This window comes from Gallinula chloropus (assembly GCF_964237585.1).
Source record: "Gallinula chloropus genome assembly, chromosome: 2".
Taxonomy (NCBI): Eukaryota; Metazoa; Chordata; class Aves; order Gruiformes; family Rallidae; genus Gallinula; species Gallinula chloropus.
Window position 1 is genome coordinate 133,253,071 of NC_140086.1, and position 23,918 is coordinate 133,276,988.

At 36.4% G+C, this 23,918-nt stretch overlaps 1 protein-coding gene across 4 annotated transcripts in view; it reads left to right on the top strand.

Annotated features, from left to right (window-relative positions):
* The window catches only part of DGKB (diacylglycerol kinase beta), a gene marked incomplete at both ends in the record, with an annotated part of 316,588 nt that overhangs the window by 118,171 nt on the left and 174,499 nt on the right, over positions 1 to 23,918 (top strand). For all 4 annotated transcript variants that reach the window (XM_084260022.1, XM_084260024.1, XM_084260023.1 and 1 more), the window contains one exon: positions 2,325 to 2,485. In XM_084260022.1, coding sequence (XP_084116148.1) covers positions 2,325 to 2,485 — 161 coding nt within the window. The remainder of the gene's footprint in view (positions 1 to 2,324; positions 2,486 to 23,918) is intronic.

The window sequence follows — 23,918 nt, forward strand, 5'->3', positions numbered from 1 at the left end:
CCTTTACATCCATTTCTGGGTGTATGGAGTTGTACTCTTAGTTCCACCAATAACGTTTTCAGGATTTGCATTGCAGGATAACTTGAAGGAGACACAAAGAAGAAAGTCTTAGGCAAGACTCAGTCTCTGGTAAAAGCATGTCAGTTTACAGCCTCACAGCCAGTTGTCTGGTTGTTTCTGTTGAGATGTGTATTTGGAACTTGGCTGTTTATTTGGAACTTCTCAGTCTTTGTAGATATCTCTTCGTTCTTCTGTCGTCTCATAGCAAGTTTCATTTCTAAATGTCTGCCTTGATACCAGATAGTCTTTAGCAAATTTTCGGTAGTTCCCATGGTACAGAACTTCTTTGTTAGCCATAATGTTCTATCAAATCATATGAGAACTTCCTTTATTTTCTTTGTGATGACTAGTTATGGTTTATTAACATAGCCTGCTAAGAAAGACTTGGGGATTCTGGTAGATGAGAAACTTAACATGAGCCAGCAGTGTGCTCTTGCAGCTCACAAGGCCAATGGTATCCTGGGCTCCATCAGAAGGGTGGCCAGCAGGGACAGGGAGGTGATTGCCCCTCTCTACTCTGCCCTCGTGAGGCCCCATCTGGAGTACTGTGTCCAGATCTGGGGCCCCCAATACAAGAAAGATGTAGAACTGTTGGGAGAGGGTTCAGAGGAGGACCACAAAGATGATTAGAGGGCTGGAGCACCTCCCCTACAAAGAGAGGCTGGAGGAGCTGGGCTTGTTCAGCCTGGAGAGGAGAAGGCTGCGGGGGGACCTCATTGCAGCCTTCCAGTACCTGAAGGGAGCATATAAACAGTAAGGGATTCAACTTTTTAAAAGGGTAGACAATGGCAGGACAAGGGGGAATAGATTAAAACTAAAGGAAGGAAGGCTTAGATTAGATATTAGGGGAAAGGTTTTTACAGAAAGAGTGGTAAGGTGCTGGAACAGACTGCCCAGAGAGGTGGTGGATGCCCCATCCCTGGAAGTGTTCAAGGCCAGGTTGGATGGGGCTCTTGGCAACCTTGTGTAGATCCAGGCCTGTAGGTTGGTGGCCCTACCTGTGGCAGGGGGGTTGGAGCTCTGTGATCCTTGGGGTCCCTTCCAACCCAGACCATTCTATGATAGTCTTAGGAAAGAAAAAAAAAAAAAAAAAAGAAAAATAACCCCCAAAAATCCAATCAGCCTAGCTTTACTTTCTCAATCGTTCACAAAGTCAAGTTATAGACTAGTTCAGGTTGGAAAGCATCACAGGAAGTTGCTAGTCCATTCTTCTGTTCTGAGTAGGGTCAGCTATGACAGCATTTGAGTATATTAGTACTGCCATTCTCTTCTATTTATTTACTTTCTGTTTCGAGTTACTCCATCTGGACCTAAGTAGAAAAAGACTGTGAAAATACTCTGACTTTCATCATTCTTTGCCCCATTTCGTGGTGGTATACAATGCAGTAACACAGATTTTCTGGAGCTTCCATAAATGAGACAGAGGAAATAGGGCTTCCAGAAAATTATTTGCTGGTGAGTCATCTAAAGGATGCAGGCAAATGAAATTAAACATGCTGCTGTTACACAGTGGTTGGCAGTAACTAACAAGACTCTGCTACACAACCACTGTTGTTTAAACACTCTTGAGTATACATAAGTTTTCTACTAAGTTTAATATACAGTGTAGTGGACTACTATGACTACTAGAGAATTACCTAAAAGCATGTGAGTCCTTCTTGGCAAGTAAGACCTCTGTATAGAGCAGGATGAGGCTTATAAAAAAGTTGTTGAAAGATAGAAAAACATTAATTCTGTGGATAAGTCATCATTTATGGATTTTGAATTTTGTATTTGTTATGCTAAACCACATTGAAACAATTGACAAGAAATGGTAGACCACTTTTAACCTTTCAGTCAGAATTTAAGCAGAAAAAAATCTATTTTACATATTTTTTCAATAAATTTTGGAAATCAAAGGAATTTAAATTTTAAGATTGATTTCATAGCAAGAACATTTTATGAAGTAAAAACTTAACTTTTTTGGATAACTCCTGTAATTGTTTGGAAAATTCAAGGTTTTGAAGATGAAAAAATTTTCTCCAGTATAAATCTGGTATCCAGTGAAATCAGTATAATTTAAATTTACATTACTTTAGTTGAATATAGAAATCAGCTTTGTATTTGTACTCCTTTTAGTGACAGATACTAGAAAATCGTTATTACCTCAAGCACAATCCTGGTTTTCAGGTCTTATGCATTGTTTTCATTTTTCCATTCATCAAAACAGAGAACAGAATGAAACTTTAGTATGCTTGATTAAATAACTGTTCATGTTTTGCTAGGTTATGAAGGTGAGAATTTGATGAAGATCTTAAAAGACATTGAGAACAGTTCAGAGATTTTGCTGGACAGGTGGAAATTTGAAGTAATACCCAATGATAAAGATGAGAAAGGAGACCCAGTGCCTTACAACATCATCAATAACTACTTTTCCATTGGTGTGGTAAGACTTATGCTTATCCTTAAGTGATTTTCTGTTTTGAATAAATATTTGTAATGCATGTCTTCAACTGAAGAATTGTTGGCTACAGATCATTTATAATGTTATTTTGCTAGTGAAATGAATACATAGGTGACTGACAGCAATTTACATACATTTACTTCCACACATTCAAACCAGGATTATTTTTCAGGACCTTCTACATTCCCATCTATAATAAAGATATTTGTGTTGTTCCTAATAGTTTATGAGCATCCACAGCACTAAATTTAGATTGTCATTCTGAAGGTCCTATAAAAATAGGACCTTAAGAACTGTAACCTTTTCTATTAGTATTCATACAGTCATAACTGAAAGAGAACACTGACATTCTTTTGTTTCTTATGGGCAGTTTTAAATAATAAAGTAAAATTATGTAAAAAAACCCTCCCAAGTATCTTCTTGGTTCTGTCTTATGGGGATATTCATAGTTGAAATGAATTATAAGGAAAAAGGGTTTAAGAAGCTCTTTGTGTCCTAGAACATGACTTTCATCTCCAGCTTGTGCTTCTCTGTGGTTTCCTATTATATCTGCTATCCACAGTGCATGTATGAAGGGAATTAAGCATGTCCAGTCTGACTCTTCAGCCTTTTCCTTTGGAAATGCTTTCAAACACAAGCAGAAGGGGGACTGTGATGAGGGACAGGTTTCACAGATCAAATAATTCATAAATAAGATTTTTGACCTGGACACAGATGTATTGTAAATTACTTGGGAACAATCCCTCAAATAGCTAGTGCTGGCTGTTTTAAGTTAAATCATTCCACGTACATTACAAGATTCTGTATACTTTTTTTTTCCTAAAAATAAAAAAAAACTTTTATGGGATATCTAATTCTGCAATCCAGTATTTCATAATGCTATATATAAGTGTTTTAATGGTTAGTACAACATACAACATTGTAAAAACAAATAAATTAAGGCTGTGTGCTTAGTTTATTTGATCGCCATTCTTCACCATTAGCAAAGTTCTGCTCCAAATTTAATGAATGAAATTTTTACATATTTACTGCAATTCTGTAATTGTGACATAGTCCCTATAAACAATATGCAGAGACAGTCTACTCCTTACCAACATTCCTTGGATTACTGTAAAGTGTAGTCCTAAATGCTGAAAAAAAAAAATATATCTCCCCAAGGTTAAGATATTCAAGCAAGAAGAAGTTATTGTTGAGGCTTTTAAAAATTATATAATTTGGATTTTAGCCTCTGATATTCATAGCAAGTGCAGAAAACAACTAGATGCAATAGAAAGAGCAGAAATAAGTATATAAAGGACAAAAATGTAAAGTTTATGCACCCAAATCAGTGCAAAATTAAATTCATAAATAGAAGAGAAAGTGCAAAGGAAAATATTTGTTTAATGAAAAAATAATGCCATGGTAACAGAAAATGCCCAGCACAGGGGAACATATTCAGTGACTTTGTCAAAAGAGAATATCGATGCTAACGCTGACAGATGAAGGAAAAAAAAAAAGAAAAGTTATACTGTCGTGGTTTCACCCGGCTGAGGGCCAAGATCCACGCAGCTGCCTGCTCCTTAAAGGAAAAGAGCAGGTTAAAGGGAAGGGGAGGGGGAATGTGAGAAGTAAGGGAAGGGAAAAGGAAGAGAAAGGGGCAAATAACCCCAAGATCAAGAAATTAAGAGGCCCGTGGGTTGGGATAAGGATAGTTTACTAAGATAACAGAAAGATACAATGTAACAATACTAACAGGACTTCAAAGCAAACATATATAAAGCAGTTGATACACAATGCAGTTTCTCACCAAACCATACAACCCAGGCCGCGCCACCCAGAGCCGTCCCAGAACCCGACCGTCCCCCAAGAACCGCGCGTCCCGGAGCCGCCCCAGGCCTTCCTCCCATCAGCCCCCGATATCCTGGGCAGGACGTAACTGGCGTGGAATACTCTCTTTGGTCAGTTGGGTCACCTGTCCTGGCTTCGCCCCTCCTTTCTCATGAAGAGCTGAGAAAGTCCTTGACTGTCTGACAGCAACTAGAAACATCAGGGTGTTATCAGCACTACTCCCATTTTACTCTCAAACACAGCATTCATCTGCTGTTACAAATTAAATTAACTCCATCCTGACCAAAACCAGGACATATACTAAGGAAGCAAGCAAGAAGGGAGAGGGAGGAGAGGTGAGACTTTATACCTATGTCTTAATATAGTGCAATTTAAATAATTTCTAAAAGGTAGAGTACACCACATGTAAAGACATAGCAAAGAAACAGGAAGTTGAATGTCAAGTAGATACTGGGACATCCATGAATGTGCTGGGCTTCAAGGAATCCTTTAGTATTATGAAGGGAAGAAAACTGAATTTCATTGGAAAAAAAAAAACAAACCCAAACTTTCAAATTATGTAGTGGCAAGATCATAATACTATTAAGGACAATGTAAACTACTTATAGAGTACTGAAAAAAATAGTAGGCTTTATACATCAGACTCCAGGAACAACCAGAAGACTTAGTTTTCAGTTAAAAACCTTAAAATTAATTAATTTATTAACACAAAATTTATGATTCTTCATGTAATAGAAGTCTGAGCACCAGAAAATTACACTAGGAATGGACATCACAATATGTTGCATTGAGAAAAGCCTCTAAAAATGTAAAATTGCATTTTTGAAGGAGTAAGATCTGCCAAGTTTGTCATATGTGTAAAGATCTAAAATGGTTGCTTCTCAATTTCATTGGTGTGAACAAGACAAAGCAAATGAGAAAAATCACTAATTGGATTTTAGACCTACTAAAATAGTGTCATTTGTATTAGGTAGCATTCCTAATAACTTGAAAAAGCAGGCACAATGTTTGTCTATGTAAATAGACAAAGTACTCAAACTTGGCTACAACTAAAGTAAACCTAATTTCATAAAAGCAAAATTGTTCTCAGTCTTTGGTGTCTAATACAAATTTTGGCAAGTACTGAATTGAGAAAGTGACAACATACCACCATGCTGCACACCAGTCCACAGCTGCTGATGTGATGTACCCAAAACCATAATGGGAGTCTGGCCTGTAGCAAGTGCCACTTATAATTTGATATTAAGATCAGCAATACTATAATAAGAAAAAACAAAATGACTGATATCAGAGATGATGCCATTCACAGAACCATGGAAAATCATTGAGTCATCTATCCATTCCTCTCCCTAAGATAGCATCAGTAGGACCTGCCTAATTCCTGACAGATGTTTAACCATTTTTTCTCTAAAAGTTCCCAATCAAGGAAATTTGCTTGTGATGACTTACTGTATTAATTTTTTTGTCCTTGCTCTGAAAGATCTTGTCAGAGCTAACCTTAATAGTCATGGTATAGTCTGAGCGCAGGTCATTTTGTACTGTATAGGGTGGAGAGGAAAGCCAAATTATTCCATTCCTCTGTTAAAATATTTATTACTTACTAGAAGTTCCTCTTGTGCTCCTTAACCTTTCTATCTCAAATTCCTTCAACGTTTCCTCACAGAGAACGTTTTATAGACATCTGATCATATGTGTTGCTTTTATCTGTCTTCAGATAAAACATAAGAATTCAACTCATTTACTCCCTTTGGTCCATATCATCTGGAAGCATAGTGCTCCCGATTAAACACAAGGCTGCATTTGGTGTCTTATTAATACTGAATGGAAAAGAGGAATGAATGTCTTGCAGAGGATAATTTCATTTAAGAAAATATCCTTCTTAATATTAGCATAAATTTATTTATATTTGACTTGTGATTCGTTGTTAATTTCAGATGCTATTGTGAAGAATCACTACTTCATATCTGATTTGGGTTTTTCATAGGTGATTCTTCCTGCCTACGTGCAGAAACTTACACTTAATGGAATTACACCTTCTTTTTGGTTTTGCTGTTTCTCCTAGGCACTGTGAAAACTGATGATAACCTACAACATATTGCAGATTGCCTCATAGATTCATGCCAAATAATAAGTGCTGTCTCCAATATGATATGAATAGATTCTGCTGTACGAACTTTGTAACAGTATGGCGGAAATTGTATTTGACAACAATCAATCTGAATGTATACTTAGAAAGGCTGGGGGAATAAAACTCATTAAAATTGTGCTTGACATGGGGCTTTTACTGCCTTAGGACCATGGTTCAGGTTGGAAGGAATGGCAGGAAGTTGTTAGTCCCATCTTCTGTTCTAAACGGGGTCATCAATGACAGCAGGTGACATTGCTCAAGGCTTTATCCAGTTGGGTCTTATAAACCAAGGATGGAGATTGCATCTGTATTTCCAGTCTGAAATCTCTCTTATTTCAACTTACATTCTTTGTCTCCCATCCTCCCATTGTGTGCCATTGTGAAGAGCCTGGCTTTGTCATCTTTATAACCTCTTTTTAGGTATTTGCAGGCTGCTGTTAGACCTCACTGAAGTTTTCTCTTCTAGCCCCAGCCAGGTCAGCTAGCCAGTCCTCTTTTTTTTTTTTTTTTTTTTTTGACCACAATGTCCCAACTTGGATACAAAATGCTGGGGTAGACAGTGCTAGAAACCTCACTGAAGTTGAGCATGATATCAACTGTTCTCATCTGCCAGTCTAGTTTGCTTTCTCATAGGTGGCAATCATGAGGCAATTTACCTATTGGAAGCAAAATGGTGCACTGAGTTGAAAAAGAATGCTTTATAGTAGCGTGTGTATGTGGAAAGTTTGACTGGTATGTTCAAGTGAAAAAAGGCTTTTTTCTACAGCAGTCTCAGAGCTCTGATATGTACATAAGTATATGTACTATAACATGTATAAGTACGAGGAAGAAAGTAAGAAACAAAGTGAGATGTGGTAGCTGAATGAGTATGTTCGATGTTCAACTTGATGAAAGCACAAATCACAGAAGATCCTTGCAAAGTGTAAGCCGAGCTGTGTGTCAGTTTCAAAGCAGGAACTAGAAAACATCTAAGAGCAGTGTAGAACAAGATAAAGATTTTTCAAGTGCTCACATCCATCATGCTGTCAGGATGGCAAGATACCAGGGGAGAAGATCCATCTGCTTCCCAATACTACTGGAGTCACTGAAGCAAGCTAAATATCCAAGACAAAAAAATTTATATTAAAGCAGTCAAGTCATATTTGCTTTAAAAAAATAAACAAACACCACCGATGCCCCCCCCAAAAAAACCCAAACCAAAATAATAATAACAACAACAAAAAAATCCCTCCTCAAGAATATAGTAGGACCATCTGAAAACAGAAGCATGACTTGGAAAGTCACAAATTTGGTAAGCTGGACAAACATAACTGATAATATTAGAAGAGAGATTAGCAGGTGTGATAGAGACAAGAGATATCAGGACAACTATCAGTCAGTGGCAAGTACAGTTACTGACATATTTTGGACATAATAAAAAGTGCTTTTCACTGTAATCTACACAACCTGCCTTCGCAGTCATACATTCGTGCCCTAGGCTGATCTTATCACAGTGGTCATCAAAGACAGAGTTAAATGATGTTAGTATAGGTGTGTTATCCCTGACTGTATTCTAGGCAGTGGGCTTCTGATGCATTTCTGCAGTTGCTGAAGTAAGAGAATTTCGGTTGTGTCACACCATTTAGCTAAACTCATGAGGCTATAAACTATTAGAGGGAGTTTGTGTGTAGATTGTCAGCTTGTGCATATGATTTGTCATGGCTAGATTTTCTCCCATGAATAAAAGAATGCAGCTTACACTACTTTCTTCAAGCATTCAGCTGTTTCCCATTAACAGTCAGTCAACATGTGTATCTGGACAGTTACTGCATTTAAGTTTACTGTAATAGCCCTACAGGTCTGGTTCATTTCATCCTACCTGTTTTCCATGTCTGTACCCCAGACTTGTATTAAAAAAAAATGAAACAACTTTACTAATCAATTATATATCATGCTATCTTAGCATCGAGAAATATTTTCACAGTATTGTGTAATAACTGTTCAGTTTGGTGATTGAACTTAAAAAAAGGCAAAAACCCCTCCAAGTGTCAAAGTGTTACTTTAAGTGGCAAAAATAGCAAGAAAAAAAAGTTTATAGATAATCTGAGAACTAAACCCTGGTTTTGCAAGCGCTTGATCGCAAGTTAGGTCTTGCCAGGATTAAATAATTTTAACGAAAAAGTCATACCATCACAATAAAGCATAATTGCTAATTACAAAGGTACCAGTGGATAGGCATGTATTCTGTGAAAATCACAAAAAATGTACCCAGTTCGAGTAGACACAGAACAGATAAGCATGGAAGATGATGAAATATTTGCTGACTGAGACCTAAGCAGTATGACATGGAAGGTGAATGACCAACAGTCAAATCAGGCTCCTGTATAAAACCAAGAAACATACAAAAGGTCTTCAGAACAGTCCTTGTTACCTTGAGAATGACATCTAGCTGCACCTTCATCAAATCATGTAATGGCATGGTCAAAAATTTTACATAATTCTAAGATGTGAAGAAACAGTCCTTTTAAACTAAGGGAAAAGTAGGTTAGTTTTCAAGCAATTTTAGTTAGATAATCAATTAAAACAGAGTGACTCTCAAGGCTATGCATCTTTTATGGGGAAGTTATTAGAGAATGTTAAATACACAGGGAAGTTACGATGCCTGTTTTTAGTGTTTCCTAAATGATTGTCTCAAAGTGAGACAAAATGAGTATTTTGATAAAAGCTTTCTTGAAGAATGTCTCATTAAATTCAAACAGGGATTAAACATTAGAAACCTTCACTAGCACTAAACACTTGATTGGAAAGGGGGAAGAAAACATCTTATGTACTGTTGAATAGGAAAAATGGGTGGAAGGGCACGAAACCTTTGCTACTGAGGCTTGCTGTGATTTCTCTTAAAGATGGATACTCAGGAGAAACAACTGTTTCACTCTACCTGGACTTTCTTCTAAAGCTTAGGAGAGGCTTGAGAATCACAGGAGCTGTACGCACAAGCCATGCACATGCAGGATGAAGGCAGAGATGTGCAGGCAAAAACACTGTGGAGGGTTAGAGCTGGAATTGGTTGACTGAAAGCTCAGAACTAATATGAGCTAAGTCCATTCACCAATATGATTATAAAGGATGGGCGATTCACTCATGCTCTTTTTTTAAATCTTTTTTTGGTAACTCAATTCCACTTGAATTAGTTAATAAAGGTTTCCAGAAAATTGGCTAAAACATCCTAATTTTCTAAGTCTGGGAGTACTAGCAGTGCTGTACTTGCCACACATTTATTGAAGATTTAAAAAACCTAACCAAGCAAAAAACACAGAAAAATCAGACAAAAATTATAATGGAGTCCTTTAAAAAAAAAGACTCAATGCTATTTGATATCTCATAATAAACAATTATTCCTAAAAATAGGAGAGGACTTCAGAGCTTATGGTAAGATCATTCACTGGAACAAATGGCTGTAGGTCAAACCAAAGGCACAAAGGGTGGTCAGCTGAGTACCAGCCATCCTTCTGCAGCAGGCAGTTTTGCTGGACCATGATCTTTTGCATTTATTATGCAAACAACTTGAAAATATTGTACTAAGTATATGACTGACTTCAAAAAGGCTAAAAACACTTAAGCCAAGCAATTAATCTATTTCCTATTGCCTTCCTTCATAGTTACTCATAGCATTTTTGTATTGTTTTCCATTTTATTGGTAATAATGTTGAAAGAAATTATGAATAGGTTTGCATTGCTGATAAGATGAGACCTAAAATAGGTTTTCCAGAAGAAAACGTAATTTCGAAGTTACTGTTCTGCCATGGAATTAATATAGAGTTCAGTCTTTCTGGAGCCAAAATTTAGGTCAACATGAATCAGTTCTGAAAATCTTCTACTATAAACCTCTTCATTTGTGTTCTTTTCATTTTTTTAAACTTTTAAATAAATCACACAGTTATCTGATGTTAATAGGAGATAAACTATTAACAATGATGTTTAACTGTCATTTGAATTTTTGTAACTGTGTGGGGTATTGCAGAGCATATGCTACTAAGCCCCTTGCAGCTCTGTAATTTGTATTGGAGCAGAAGAAACTGAACTTGCAAACATCTGCATTGTTTGTTAGCACAAAATTGTATAGAAAGAAAAATTGCCAAGATTTTAAGGAAAATTATGCTATCTTAAGTGTGGCATGGTACATCCTTCCCTCTGTTAAAACACTAGACACCATTCTAAAATAAAAGCAGTTCTCATTGGCATCAGTGCAGTGTTCAAGGTGTAAGGGTAAACCAAATAATGTAGTAATGATCGGTATTTACAGATAGCAGCTGTTGGGATTATACTGGCAACCATTGTATATCCTTGTGTTTAACTGGAAATGTTCTGTATGAATGCTGATTAGGTAACTCTGAATTTCATCTCAATTTTGTTCCTCTTGGGCCAGATTCCATTCAAATTTTAAACTAACTTACATTTTTCTCCAAATTAAGTAGGTGTTACGTATGTAAAGAACATGCCTATTCTCTCACTTGGATTGCCTGATAGTCTGGCCAGGACTGCAAGAGATGTTGATTTTTTTAGGACAACAGCAGAGTCCCTTAGAGGCTGACATTCTTTGTAGATCCAGAGTTGCCTCTTCTTTGTCTAGGGTGATCAGCTGGGTACATGCTTTAGGTTTGAGCCTACTAAGGATCTTAGCTGTTGGTACACTTCTGCATACATGCCATAAAGAGTCATTGTCAACAGACTCAAGCTCCTTAGGAATCTTAAAGCTATAGCTAATCTTACTCAGACTATTTAACTTGCACAAGATAATTAACATTTGGAAAACTTATCTGTCTACTTACTGAGATAGGATTTAAATAAGAATCTTCCAGCATCCTACCAGTTTAAATTTTGAGTCTGTGTGTGAACACATACACAAGAACATATTGGAGGGAAAAAAGGAGTAGAATGCTCTAGGACAATAATTAAGACAGTAACCTGGAAGAGAACTGTGATATCCAGATTCCTCTTCCATCTGTTGTTTTTGTCCATTTGATTAACTTGTAAATGGCAATCCAGAAACTTCCACTAGTATGAATGACTTCTTTTCAAACATCGATACAGAATTTTAATGCCAAAATAGAACTTATGGAAGTAGAACACCTCAGTCTTTCATTCAGTCTTTACAATATGTGATAATTTATTTCATAGCAATATGGTGATATTCTCACTTGGATGATCTACAACAACAATATTTTTTTGCAAGTGTATTTAGTTAAGGCAATAAAGATATCTGAATGTGCCTGGAAATGTTCTTTAAATTCTTGGAGGAACAAATTAGTATTATATGCTGGTTTAAACAGAAAAATGAGTTATCAGGTGAAGGGGAAACCTCTTTAATGCTAGTAAGTAATACTACAGTCAAGATGTGTTCTGTGCAAAATTAGTATCACAAAGTAGTAAAGGTCTACAACAAAGACAAGTGTACTTTTATGACACCTAATATTTTACTATCCAAATGCACTATCAAATAGATATTTACATGGTTGTGATTTAATATCCTTCAGCTTTAACCAGTCAGTAAGAGCCTCTTATTCTGCCAGTGGGGAAAAATACAACTGCTTAATTCTCATAATCATAAATTTGAACAGGTTATGGGTCTGCTTCCCCATCACTGTACTCTAAGTCATCAACCTACACTTCCATTACATCTTAATTTTTTTTTTCAAAACTGAAAAAAACCCCAACCAGGCAAAAAACAAACCTGTAAGAAAAATCTTACATAGAAGCCATATTGTTTGCTTTTCTTGTGAAAGAGTATCTCAATAGCATCAATAAACTTTGGTTATCAGAACTTCTAATCACAAATATCAGAGTCTAAGTAAGGTTGATCCTCTAATTGTCAAGGTATTCCCATCATTTTTTATTGCATTTATGTTATTTTGGGATATATTTATTTCTAGAAAACAATGAATTTATTATGGTATACATAATTTACAAATGGGCATGAATTTTAGTTTTGTGTTAGCCACATATTTTGAAATTTCAAAGCCTCACATTATTTTGCTGCTCATGGTGGTTAGAGGAATTTTTTTTTTTCTATAGGAACAAATCTGAAGAACAGTTGCTATTCAGGCTTTTATTCCATGCAGAGTTTAAGCATGCACACATTTTAACAGTAATTCAATGTGACATTTGAGTATGTGTTTAAACTTTCCTGATCTAGCAAAGCAGTTAAATACTTGCCTAAATTTTTAACCATTTTCTGCATTTTTATTAGTACGACTGAACAAATACGCATGGGCATTTGGTGTAAGCTAGTTAATTGTACAGGAGAGGCATGTGGGTATACATAACTAAAAATCATGTTTATGGGTTTGCAGAACTAATATGAATACAAGCACATGCTTAAGTGATTTTGTGAATCCTAATCATCACTTTGAATTTGCTAATAGAATTCATTATTTCTGTGCCAATGAGGGAAGGAGCATTTCATAATAATATTATTGCTCTGTAATCTGGATCACTTCTTTTCTGCAAAAAGGGTTAAGACAATGAACAATTCAACTATGTATGAATGTAAATATAATTTTTAAAGATCAATATTGATGTTTGGTACATTATAGCCTTAGTCTTATAGCCAAATCTGTAGAAGTGACTGCTCTATCTGTGGAAAGAATTCTGCTTTCTTTCAGAAGGAGCAGGTTCAGAATAGTTTCAATTCCAGATTCAAAATACCATTTTTTTAAGAAGTTATTGGTAGTTCAATCTCTAGTTATCCTATTTAATCTCCAAATGTTGCTAATCTTTTACAGATTGATTATTTTTACAGGCTTTTGCTGTTTGCATATTTGAAACATTTTTAGTCTTTTTGTATGTTGTTGCTACTGAAATTCTTCTGCAGAAATTCTGAACGTAATCTATGGCAAAAAGGGGTGATGCAAGTTTTTTTTATTGCAGGTGGTTATTTTTTTCATATGGCAGAAAGCCAAAAGCACATACCACGTGCCATGGAAAGCTGGATCTTTATATTCTATAGAATAATTCATAGATAAGGAGAAGTAGGACCCTGTCTGAACGTTTCTCCTTGCTCCTGTGTGATGATACTTCCCTGGACATGGAGAATGTCAATTCCATTGCTAGAAATACTAAGCCTCAGAGTTGGCAATATCTACTTTGCAACACTGCTGTTGGTGTTTCCTGCTAGCTAGTTTCCTTCTACCGCTGTGGATTTAGTTTGTCTTATAAATCCTTTATGCAATTGTAACCTCCTGCCATTTGCTGGGAGAATCAAGGTACTGTAGCAAGAGACCTGCACCATACTGCATGCAATGTGTAAGGTACATTCATTCAGAGAACTGAAGGTTCATAGCTTGCTGCTTCGTTAATCTTCCTACTACAAAAAATAAGTATAAAGAATTTCAAAGACTGTAGATTATTCCCACAGTTTGGTTATTTATTTATATTGGAATACTGAATTGTGAATGTATACCAGTGTATGCTGGAAATTCCTGAAAACGTGTATGTATATCATATAGATAGATTAAGAGTTGTGTGTGTAATTTCCTTTATAGCACAGTGAGAATACTGAGGACTGTGCTGAATTCACTGTAGGTTTTTGTCAGGTTCAGTGACAATACAGTTCTGTGGGCTATATTTACATTAGCAAGTAATTTGGCTCAGTAGGAGTGCAGCAATTGATGCTGAGTCCCTTCTGTCTACAAAACGTGCAGTTTGGGAGTCTTAATTCAAACTGGGTATAGCTTGTTCCCCTGCGATGAACTCTTCTGTCACGTGCTTGTCCTAAAATGACCTAATAGACTGGTCATAGGTTGGTCCTGTGTGTTCCCATATAAGGGAGGAGCATGAATGTGTTTCCTTCCAAAGGTATCTGAGAGGCACCAGTCTTCTCTTCAAACCGAATCGCAACAGCTTGGGGTGATTAAGAGATTTGCTTTAAAATTTCATTGCTGCTCCAACAGTTTTGAAATAAACCTGAAGAAGTCATATAGAAGTATAGGGTGTCTAACTTTGACCTTCCTTCTTCCCCTTCTATTTTCCCCCATAGATTATTTTTCTTTTGGCATTTTGGATATTTGAGACTCTCTTTCACTTAACTTTTCATGGTGAGGTTAGAACAATGCTCAATACCTTTAGCAAAGAAAGAATAGCTTGTTTTGGATTAATGAGAATCTAATGCACTTGCTATCACTTATTACCCATTCCCACCATGTAAAATTACTCTTCTGGTGTGAAATCAAAGGCTAAAAGTGACTCTTTTCTATAATCAGTAAAAACTTTAAGAATAATCACTGGGAAATTCTTTGGTAGTTACCTAAATCCTTTCCCTTCAATTTTTAAAGGATTTGAAAAATAGAGCAATTTACAGACTTCAGAAGATATATGTTAAATTTCATGATTGTGAAAGCTGGTTATGTTAAAATGCAACAAGACATTGCAACTTTACTAAGCAGATACTGTAAAGGTTTTTTTTCTGGGCAGAAGGGAAGTAAAATAAAATCTGCAGACCTCTAGTGTTTTGTACTAGTTTACCCTAGCTAGTAGAGATTTTGAGTATTGTGTGTTCAGAGATTTTGCTGGGAGGTTGTTTGTTTTCTTATTGTGGGGGGACTGCATGTGCATTTTGTTTTCATCAAGGAAGGGTCTACGAAGCAGTGTAGCCAACAGCTACTATGGCAAGTGACAGTTATAAATGAGAATATATGCCTAAAGACATAATTAATCTGCAATGAGCTCAGAACGGCTCCTTAGCTAAATGCAACTAAATCAGCTACACAGTGTGTAATTAACTTAGAACTATATTAGTCCTAGTACAATATTATTCATTATATATGTAAGATATTATTTTCTCCATATGAAATTTGTAATGTACTAAGTAATGATTAAGAGTTCATTATAGTATTTCATTCATATTATCATAATATAATTGTGATGTATGTTCATCTTGTTAATGCTGTTATTCTTAGTTATTCTTAAAAGAAATGTCAAGGATATTGGGAAAATATGATGTGGCTTTTTTGCACACAGACTGAGGAGCATCTGTATTCAAATTACATTGAAATTTTAGTTCTAGTCTTGATTTCTTGTTTCTGCTTGTTAGTGAAGACAGAAAAAGGAAAGGTAGAAGCAAACAATAAATAATAAATCAAATAAATAATGAAATCAAAGAGTAAAGTGAATAAGTTTAAGGTTGGTTATAAGACTCATGATGAGTGGAAGGAAGCTTAGAGGACTGAGAAAATCACTTGTAGAAAAAAGGCAGATATTTTGAAGACGCGTGAGGCTAGCGATAGAGGTAAATAGCATCTGGAAAAGGAGTTTGCAAAACATGCAAGCTGTACAGAACGTAAGGTGGGCTGTGTGTACACTGATACCTCAACCTGGCAAAGCTACAAAATGTATGTCTCTGTGTACACATGTAAAACTATGTGAAAAATAGCCTAGGTTTCAATTGTAATCATTCTGTTTCTATGTGAGAGTTAATCCTGACTTGTAAACAAGTTAAATTTCTGTGAATGAGGGACTTTACCAGCTTCTCCCTGACAACACCATTTACCTTTTCCCATGCCATTAAAGATCCTGTCTTAGAACTTTACTTTCACAGGTCTGCCAGAGACCTACTGAGTCTTTTCAGACTGACTGTCTGTAGCCGAGAGTGACTGAAGGAATCATGACCTTGCTGACTCAAGGGCCCATTGAGGATATGAAGTGCAGGTTTTTCTGAGAATACAATATAAAACCCAATCTATTACAGGTAACAAAGAGGGAGATCCATTTTATATGTATATTATATAAAAATAAATGCATAGACATATAAGAAACAAATTCTTAAATTAATTACTTCCTTAAAAATACTTAGAACATGAACAGTGTGATAATCATTGGAATATTTTTTTTCTTTGCCTTTCTCTAGCTTAGTTTAGAAGAACAATCTACCCGTTGATTACAGTAAAAATTACTGTTAAAACTAGAATATTCACCTAAGGTATCGATCCTTCGGTGAATATGGTGTGATGCTATTTTAGCATGTGTTATGTAATCATAGCTCTTGTGTTCTTGATGTTAGGAGCTAGAAAGATAAATCAAAAAAGAGTAAGAAAGGCATTCTGGCCACAGACATAGGGATACATAGGAGAAATAAACATGTAGAATTCTGAGATTTGAAGTGGGCACCTCTGCAGATTTAAGAGAGAAATCTGAAGTGTGGATTGGATGTTAAACAAGCGCAAGAAATTTTTGTTTCAGGCTCTACTGTGCAATCATATGTACAATACAATGTCTCTGCTCAATTTTGAGCCCAGATAGCAGAGTCGTTACTTTTTTAAAAATCCAGCAAAACCCTATTTAGGAACAAGATTTTACTTCTAAGAAACATATATATCTGAGAAGAGTTCATGCTACATAATGGGTAAAAATAACAACAGTATATCAGACATTTATACTATGTGCATTATTGATTTACGGTGTATGTTATATGGGGAGGGAGTGTTATGGGGGGGAATATCTAAAAATCTCAGAGACCTAGATTTGTCAGCCATTTAGCATTATTTGCATGTCTAGAGTTGATAGCTTAATTGAGATTGCAGTGGTACAAAAATATTCTTTATATCTCCAGATCTGCATGTTTTCCATTTTTATGGCAAAGTCCCAAAAGGAACATGATTTAACTAAACTGAAAGTGGGTGGATTTAGCCAAGAAACACTTAGTCTTATGTTACCATCCGAACCAGGTGGAACTCGAGGCAAATTACTGAACATTATTCCATGTCCTTACTGGAACAATTTGTACTAAAGAGCCTCTACAGACACATAGCCAAAGAACTCTCTAGTCACTATTTGTGATTTTAGTGTTTCTTCATTTAAACTGGAGTTCTGAGAGTGAAACATTGCATATCTTTTGGTTCTGTGTCAATCCCAAGAGTACTTTGGTTTATAACATGCTAAAGAATGGGTCAAAATTGTTGCCCTTAAAGTTGTCATCTCATCACTACTGATGCTGTCACCAAGGCCAAATAGGATGAAGTGGCACTCCAGAGTATAAGTCATAGGACTGCAAATTTCAGTCAGTGCTTTCCAGTGCATCCTGCTAGGTAGTGTCACCATACAGGATCACAGAATTGTAGGGGTTGGAAGGGACCTCGAGAGATCATCATGTCCAACCCCCCTGCCAAAGCAGCTCCCTAGCTCATATTGCACAGACAGGTGTCCAGAAGAGTCTTGAATATCTCCAGAGAAGGAGACTCCACCACCCCCCAGGGCAGCCTGTCCCAGTGCTCTGTCACCCTCACTGTGAAAAAGTTTTTCCGCATGTTAGAGGATGTTCCCATCAAGAACCATGCAAGGACATCGACACATATTAGGCAGTGCACCGTGGTAGAGTATGCAGCCATTGCACCTTCATTTAGCACCACCAAGCCACATGCAGGTCTTCAATAACCAGGTAATGTAGACAGGGCACCCTTTCCATGGCTGGTTGTGATACCATCCCGGTAATGAGGTTCCCACCTAGAGGGCCATCCTTGGCATTACATGCAGTACTGCCGCAGGGATAAGACTGTGCAGTCAGTCTGATCTCTACAAAGATGAAGGAAGAGCTCATCAGCTGGCAGGTTGTCTAGAGCATTTGTATATGCTCACCTTAGTTTTCTGCTCTGGCTTTTCATGTTTTCATTTTCCCTGTACTCTCTAATTTATAATGTTATACTTCATAACTCATGATGCAAGTAACTGAGCGTCAGAATTGATACCTGTCACTTCAGAGCCAGTCATGGTATTAGCCATTTACAGTTGCTCTCCAGAGATCTTACGCTAAAAATCCTTAGCTGCATTTCCCCCACATTTAAAAAAGTAATTAATTCATATGTATTGCATATTACTGCAATTTCTTCTTTCTTAGGTGTATCCTTGGCACTCAAACCAATTAGGTAATGTAGAATGCTAAAGGAAAGTAACAGATGTCCTAGTGTTTGGAGAAACAGGTGCAAATTGGGATTCTATGAACTTCTAAAGAACTAGTATTTAGCAAGAGCAAGGTACAATAGGTTATATAGATCCAGCCCCACGAAAAAATCGGTAAAACACACAGCTTGAGAGGTCATTTCTGACCCCTACATGTTTCTCTGTTTGAAAAGCTTGTCCATCACCTGACACATCCAACTGATACATCACTCCACATTTTTCTCCTGCTAGGTTTACAGGGAAGAAGGTTCCCTGATTCTCAAACAGGCAGTGCTTGAAGAATTACTGGGGAGGTGAAACTCCCCAGCCACAAGCATTGATGCCTGGGTAGAAGTTAGGTAACATTAAAAATAGTTTGTCTTTGGATTCTGGGTTTCTACTTGCCTCTTTTGATATCAATGAGAGTTTTGCAATGGTGATCCTATTTTTTCATGCTGTCACTTTTATACTGAGTATGTTAAGAAAGGAGGAAGGGCCCTGTTAATGTCTAGAAAAAATGCTGTTAAGTCAAAAAGAAACACTGTGGCTGGAGTTTTCTTTGGTAGTTCTTCAGTTCAGGAAGATAACTGTCAGTTCAAATGCTGACTATTTTCTGCTTTCATTGCCAAATGTCTCTGAAGAAAGTTGGGCGTTTTTGAAGGGAAAAAAACCTAAACAATGGGGTCTAATGAGAAAAAAGTCATTTTCTATGATAATTTTTTAAGTTATTAGATTAATAAGCATAGCCTTAGTTAAATGACATTTCTCTTCTTACAAGTGTTATTGACATTTTGATATGAGACAGAGAGACCTTTATTGAGATCTCAATCAAAGGTAATATTTATATAATGATACATGAATTCTTAAATGCTAGTCAAATAAAACTGCTGTAGTCCATTTTGGCCTTCACCTTATGGAAATCTGTACAGGTCATAAGATGAAAAAGCTCAGTGAATGACGACTAATACTCTCTCACTTGACTGTCTAATTATGTCTGGCTAATTGTATGAGTTAATGTTTGAAGCTGAATCTTGCAATGTAACTTAATCAATCACCCAGACAAAATGCATGGAAAAAGATACTGATTTTTTTTTTCCTTTGTCAGACATAGGATCTCCTTAATATTTGAGTTTATGGTGATTTCTCATGGAAAAAAAATGTTGTTTGAAAAAAAGGCAAATTTTATGTATGTTGTATGTTAGTGCAGACAAGTAGACAAATCCTTAAACTTCCTGTTTCTGACCTTTGTTTTTACTAATGGGTTTTGTTAGGAAATGCTTTCTTTTACTGCTTAAAATTAGTCTCTTATGTTTTGGTGTGAGTTCAGAGGGCAAAATCATGTTAGAAAAATCATCACAGTGCACTTCCTTCACTACTTCTAAGGGAAAGGCAGACTACTGTTTCATCTCTGCTTCAGCAAGGAAGAAATTTTGGTAGAATCCCTCTCTCTGTAACTTAAGCTGGTTTTAGGGCTAGAGCATAGACACCAAATTAACATCCTCAGTGATCTGAACCTGTGACAATACTGAAGCCTATGTCCAGTTAAAAGCGTTGTGACACCAGCAGCAGAGGGGGAGGGGGATCACTTGCCTTTTAGCTTCTAGGCACTACAGACAATAGCACTTACTAGTACTTTTCAGTAAATTCCCAACCTCAAAGCACTTGGAAAAGAGGCAGATTTCATTATCTCTGTTTTATTCATAGCTAAAGTGACTTTAAAGAGGTCACTCAGGAGGCCATGGGTAGAACTGGTAACAGTCAGATCTGTTGGGGTTTAGGCAAATTTTATCTAGAAGGGAGCGCTGCCTTCAGAGTGCTTTCCTTTGAGCTCTTAAGTCCACTCCCCACTTGTGGAATAAAATTATTTTTCTGCCATAACTTTCTTTGCACGCTTTGAATTTATACTATTAAATACAGATAAAATAGGGACATTATTCTTGTACTTTTGATCATCTGCAAGTAATCCGTGCTGAGGATTTCCCATTACATGAGTAAAGATAGACATTGTGCTGTCTGAGCATGAGCGCAGAATCAGAGCAGCCCACGTCATGTAATACTGTTGTTCTGTGGGTGCATACCAGATCAGGTCAGAGATAGTTTAGAGATGCACAGTCACAGCATAACTGACTTTTTTTCTTCATTCCATCTTTTTTCCTCTGTCTTTGTAGCTTAAATGATACACGGCTTAGTCTCGTTCTTTCTTCAGATAAGTTATCCCAAGTCCTGGTATTTGAAAAAAGATGCCATATACTTACAAAGTTTGACCTAAAAAATTTGTTACTGCTTTATACAATACAGAGCCATATAAACCTTCTACTTTTACAATGTCTTCAAAAACTAAAGCAAATAAATTGTTTTAAATGTTTCTTGATGAAGTAAGAAGGAACATTTTATTTGGGATTTTTCAATTTCTCAGCTGACAGCTTTTGGACTTGAAGTGAAGAGATAGTAAATGGGTCATGACTGTATTATTTAAACCCAATTTTCAGACTTTTTACTCAGTCTAGTTTTATCTGTTTGAATGAGAGAGACTACCAGTGTCTGAAATGGAAATTTTCCTTTTCAGGACTTAAAAGCTGTGGGCCACTTCATTCTAATCATATTTGTCTATCAAATTTTAATATTTAAATCTGAAAATTTCTTGCTACCACTGACAAATTATTTTCATGGTAGGATTTTTTGGGTTGATTTGGCTTGGGTTTTTTGTTTTTTCTTTTCTTTCCTCTCCTGCCCCAAATTTGAGGATCAATATTTCTGAATCATCAGATGAGATTTTAAAATGCATCTTACAATACAAAGCAGCACTTAATCTTGTGTGCAAAATATTAGACACTAGTTTTGCCTATATGGCACCAACATATATGTATACAAACAAAACATAAAAGAAACATGTGGCTAATGAATTTGTGTTCTTGTAACTTTTGTTGCCACAGTATACCTGCATTTCATAAGGAACTGTCAAAAATTTAAGTAACTACCTCACCTCATTTCATTTTTTAAACCCAGAAGTGAGTACACTTGATGTCACTTGAGTCACAACTACATTCATGTTACTAGTTATCCCTTAAAAATGGCTCTCATGAATAATGAAAATAAATCCCCTTTCTACTCCCATAGCAAGAGGTTTTAAGTGCTACCACCTGGCATCTTAGCAAAAGATCATAATAAGCATGTTTTCTTACAATAGTTCATTGAGATGTTACATGGCAAGAATGAACAAATTTCCACTCTTAGAGCCAAATTAGAGACTCAGTCTCTACTCAGGCAAAAATCAATAGCAGCTTTGCTAGACCAAGACTTGTATGACTGAGACATGATTTATAAAATCCCTATTTTGTCTTTACTATTTCTCTCCTTGTTTGTTCTCTAGGAAGTTTAAAGCCAATCCTCTTTTCTTTCACCACTATGTGATTGGCCTTCTTTTCTATTTTATCTCTCTATCTCTCTATCTATCTTCATTTGTATTCAGCCCTTCACTCTTTTCTCCTTTTCATGGTTCATTCATTTATCCTACAATGCCCATTTATTATTACCTCATCTTCACCACTCTCTCTTTTTAACTCTGTCACTTAACTGTCACTTCTGTGTGACAGGAATTGTTCCCGCTTAACAAAATCAGTTTCTAATTCCATTTAGCTAAGTAGGTTCAACTGCTTTGTATGGACATTGAAGCAGTTTAAAAGTGGCTAAAACAGTTTTAGCTTAACCCAATTAAACTAAATCAATTTTGACCACTCTTTAACCACTTTAAAAGCAACCACACAAATGAGTGCATCAATTTTGTCTAAATTAATTTAGATAAATCAGCACATTTCACATCTGTAAACCCTTAGCATGTCTTTTCCCATTCTTTCTCATCAGAACATGGAGCCCCACAGATATTCTTTTTGTTCCAGAGACCTAATCACTGGACCAGGCTGATTCTGGAATACCTCTGAAAATTGTTTTAGATGAACAGACTGCAATAGACAAAATTTCATTAACAAAAAAAATAGTTTCAGATGAACTCTGTTTCATTGCACAACACTCTGAATAACTCACTATTAGGGCACAGAATGTATTCTTGGAGTTCACTATCATTAATGAGTGTACACTTCAGCCCGCCAGAAAGGTTAGAGGGTTTTTCAAATATCAAATACTGGAAATGTCGGGAGAAAATCTGAAAAAATAAATTAAGTGATAAGCAAGTTGTCTGGATCAACCTCAGTCTTTCATCTCACCTTTTGTATTTTAATAGCAATTCTTACCAGCCACCGCTGAGCATTTTCTGTTTTAACAATGCCAGATACCTTGAATTACATGGGAAGCATGGGAATTACAGTTAGAAGACTGCATACCCCAAAGCAGCAACTCCAAGGCACTAACTGGTCATGTTCAGTAATCACTTGAATATAAATTGTAGCTAGAATGGCAAATATGATCCTTGAATTTCTTCTGAGGGGAACACTGAGTAAATGTAGCACGCTCTGGATTCAGTTTTGCTAAATTTGTCCAGCTGTGGCATCCATATTTCAAAAAGGATGTTGAAAGATTCAAGGAAGTTCAGAAAAGTATGACAGGAGTGGTTCAGACGACGGTTTACGAGCTTTATTGCAGAAGACAGTGAGGAGACAACTTGATCAGTCTAAATGTACCTTAATGGGAAGAAAATATGCAGTACTCAGCAGTCTGTTAAGATAGCAAAGATCCCCAAGATATAAATTAAAGTTGGACACAAGTCACTGAAACCTAAAAATGAAGCAAATTAATAAGGGAGACAATCTGCTCACTTGCATCACTTCAGTTTTCAACTCAAGAGAATGCCATTTCTGGGAAGGAAAAAAAGAAGCTCAGAAAGAAATGTTATTCATTTAGGAATGGCAGTGCTGAATGCTATTTCCCATTGAGCTAGGAAATCATAATTAACTCTGAGTAACCAGTGAATCCTCGGGCCTTGGGACCTTACCAGGAATCCTCATTCCCAAGGACAGACAGATGGGAAGCAGCAGTGCACAGGTGGGATGTCGCTGGGGCAGCCGGCCCCAGCCCATCCCTTTCAAGCTTGCTGAAGCTCCTCTGCTTTCCTACGTCCTCTGGCTGCCTATGGTTGTTTGCTGCTCCAGCATATATACTGCTATACTGCTGTGCATGTATAGCAAAAGAAATTTGAAATGGCAGGGTAGATACACATCTCTAAGGAGACATAGTCTTGTGAAAGTAACTTGAGTTGAAAAATATTGCAGTAGGGATAATAGTATAGTTTAAGTGTATCATAGTATAAAATGATCTACAGTATTATGATGATAGGGACACAAGGACTGCAGTACTTATAAAACACACTTTTTTGGTGTGTAATAAAAAATATTTTTTTAAAATTTTATCTGTCAGTTATCACGAGAAGGAATTTTTTTATGTAAAGGAAAATATGTGGAAAGCTAGAAGGTAAACTTCCTGTTTCTTGCAAAACTAAAACATATAGATGTTTGATGTTTGAAAAGCTGGCTCACTTGATTTGAACCCTATTGCATATTTCTTTGTGAGATGGTTCATAATGTTCCCAAAGTATCATCCAAGCAA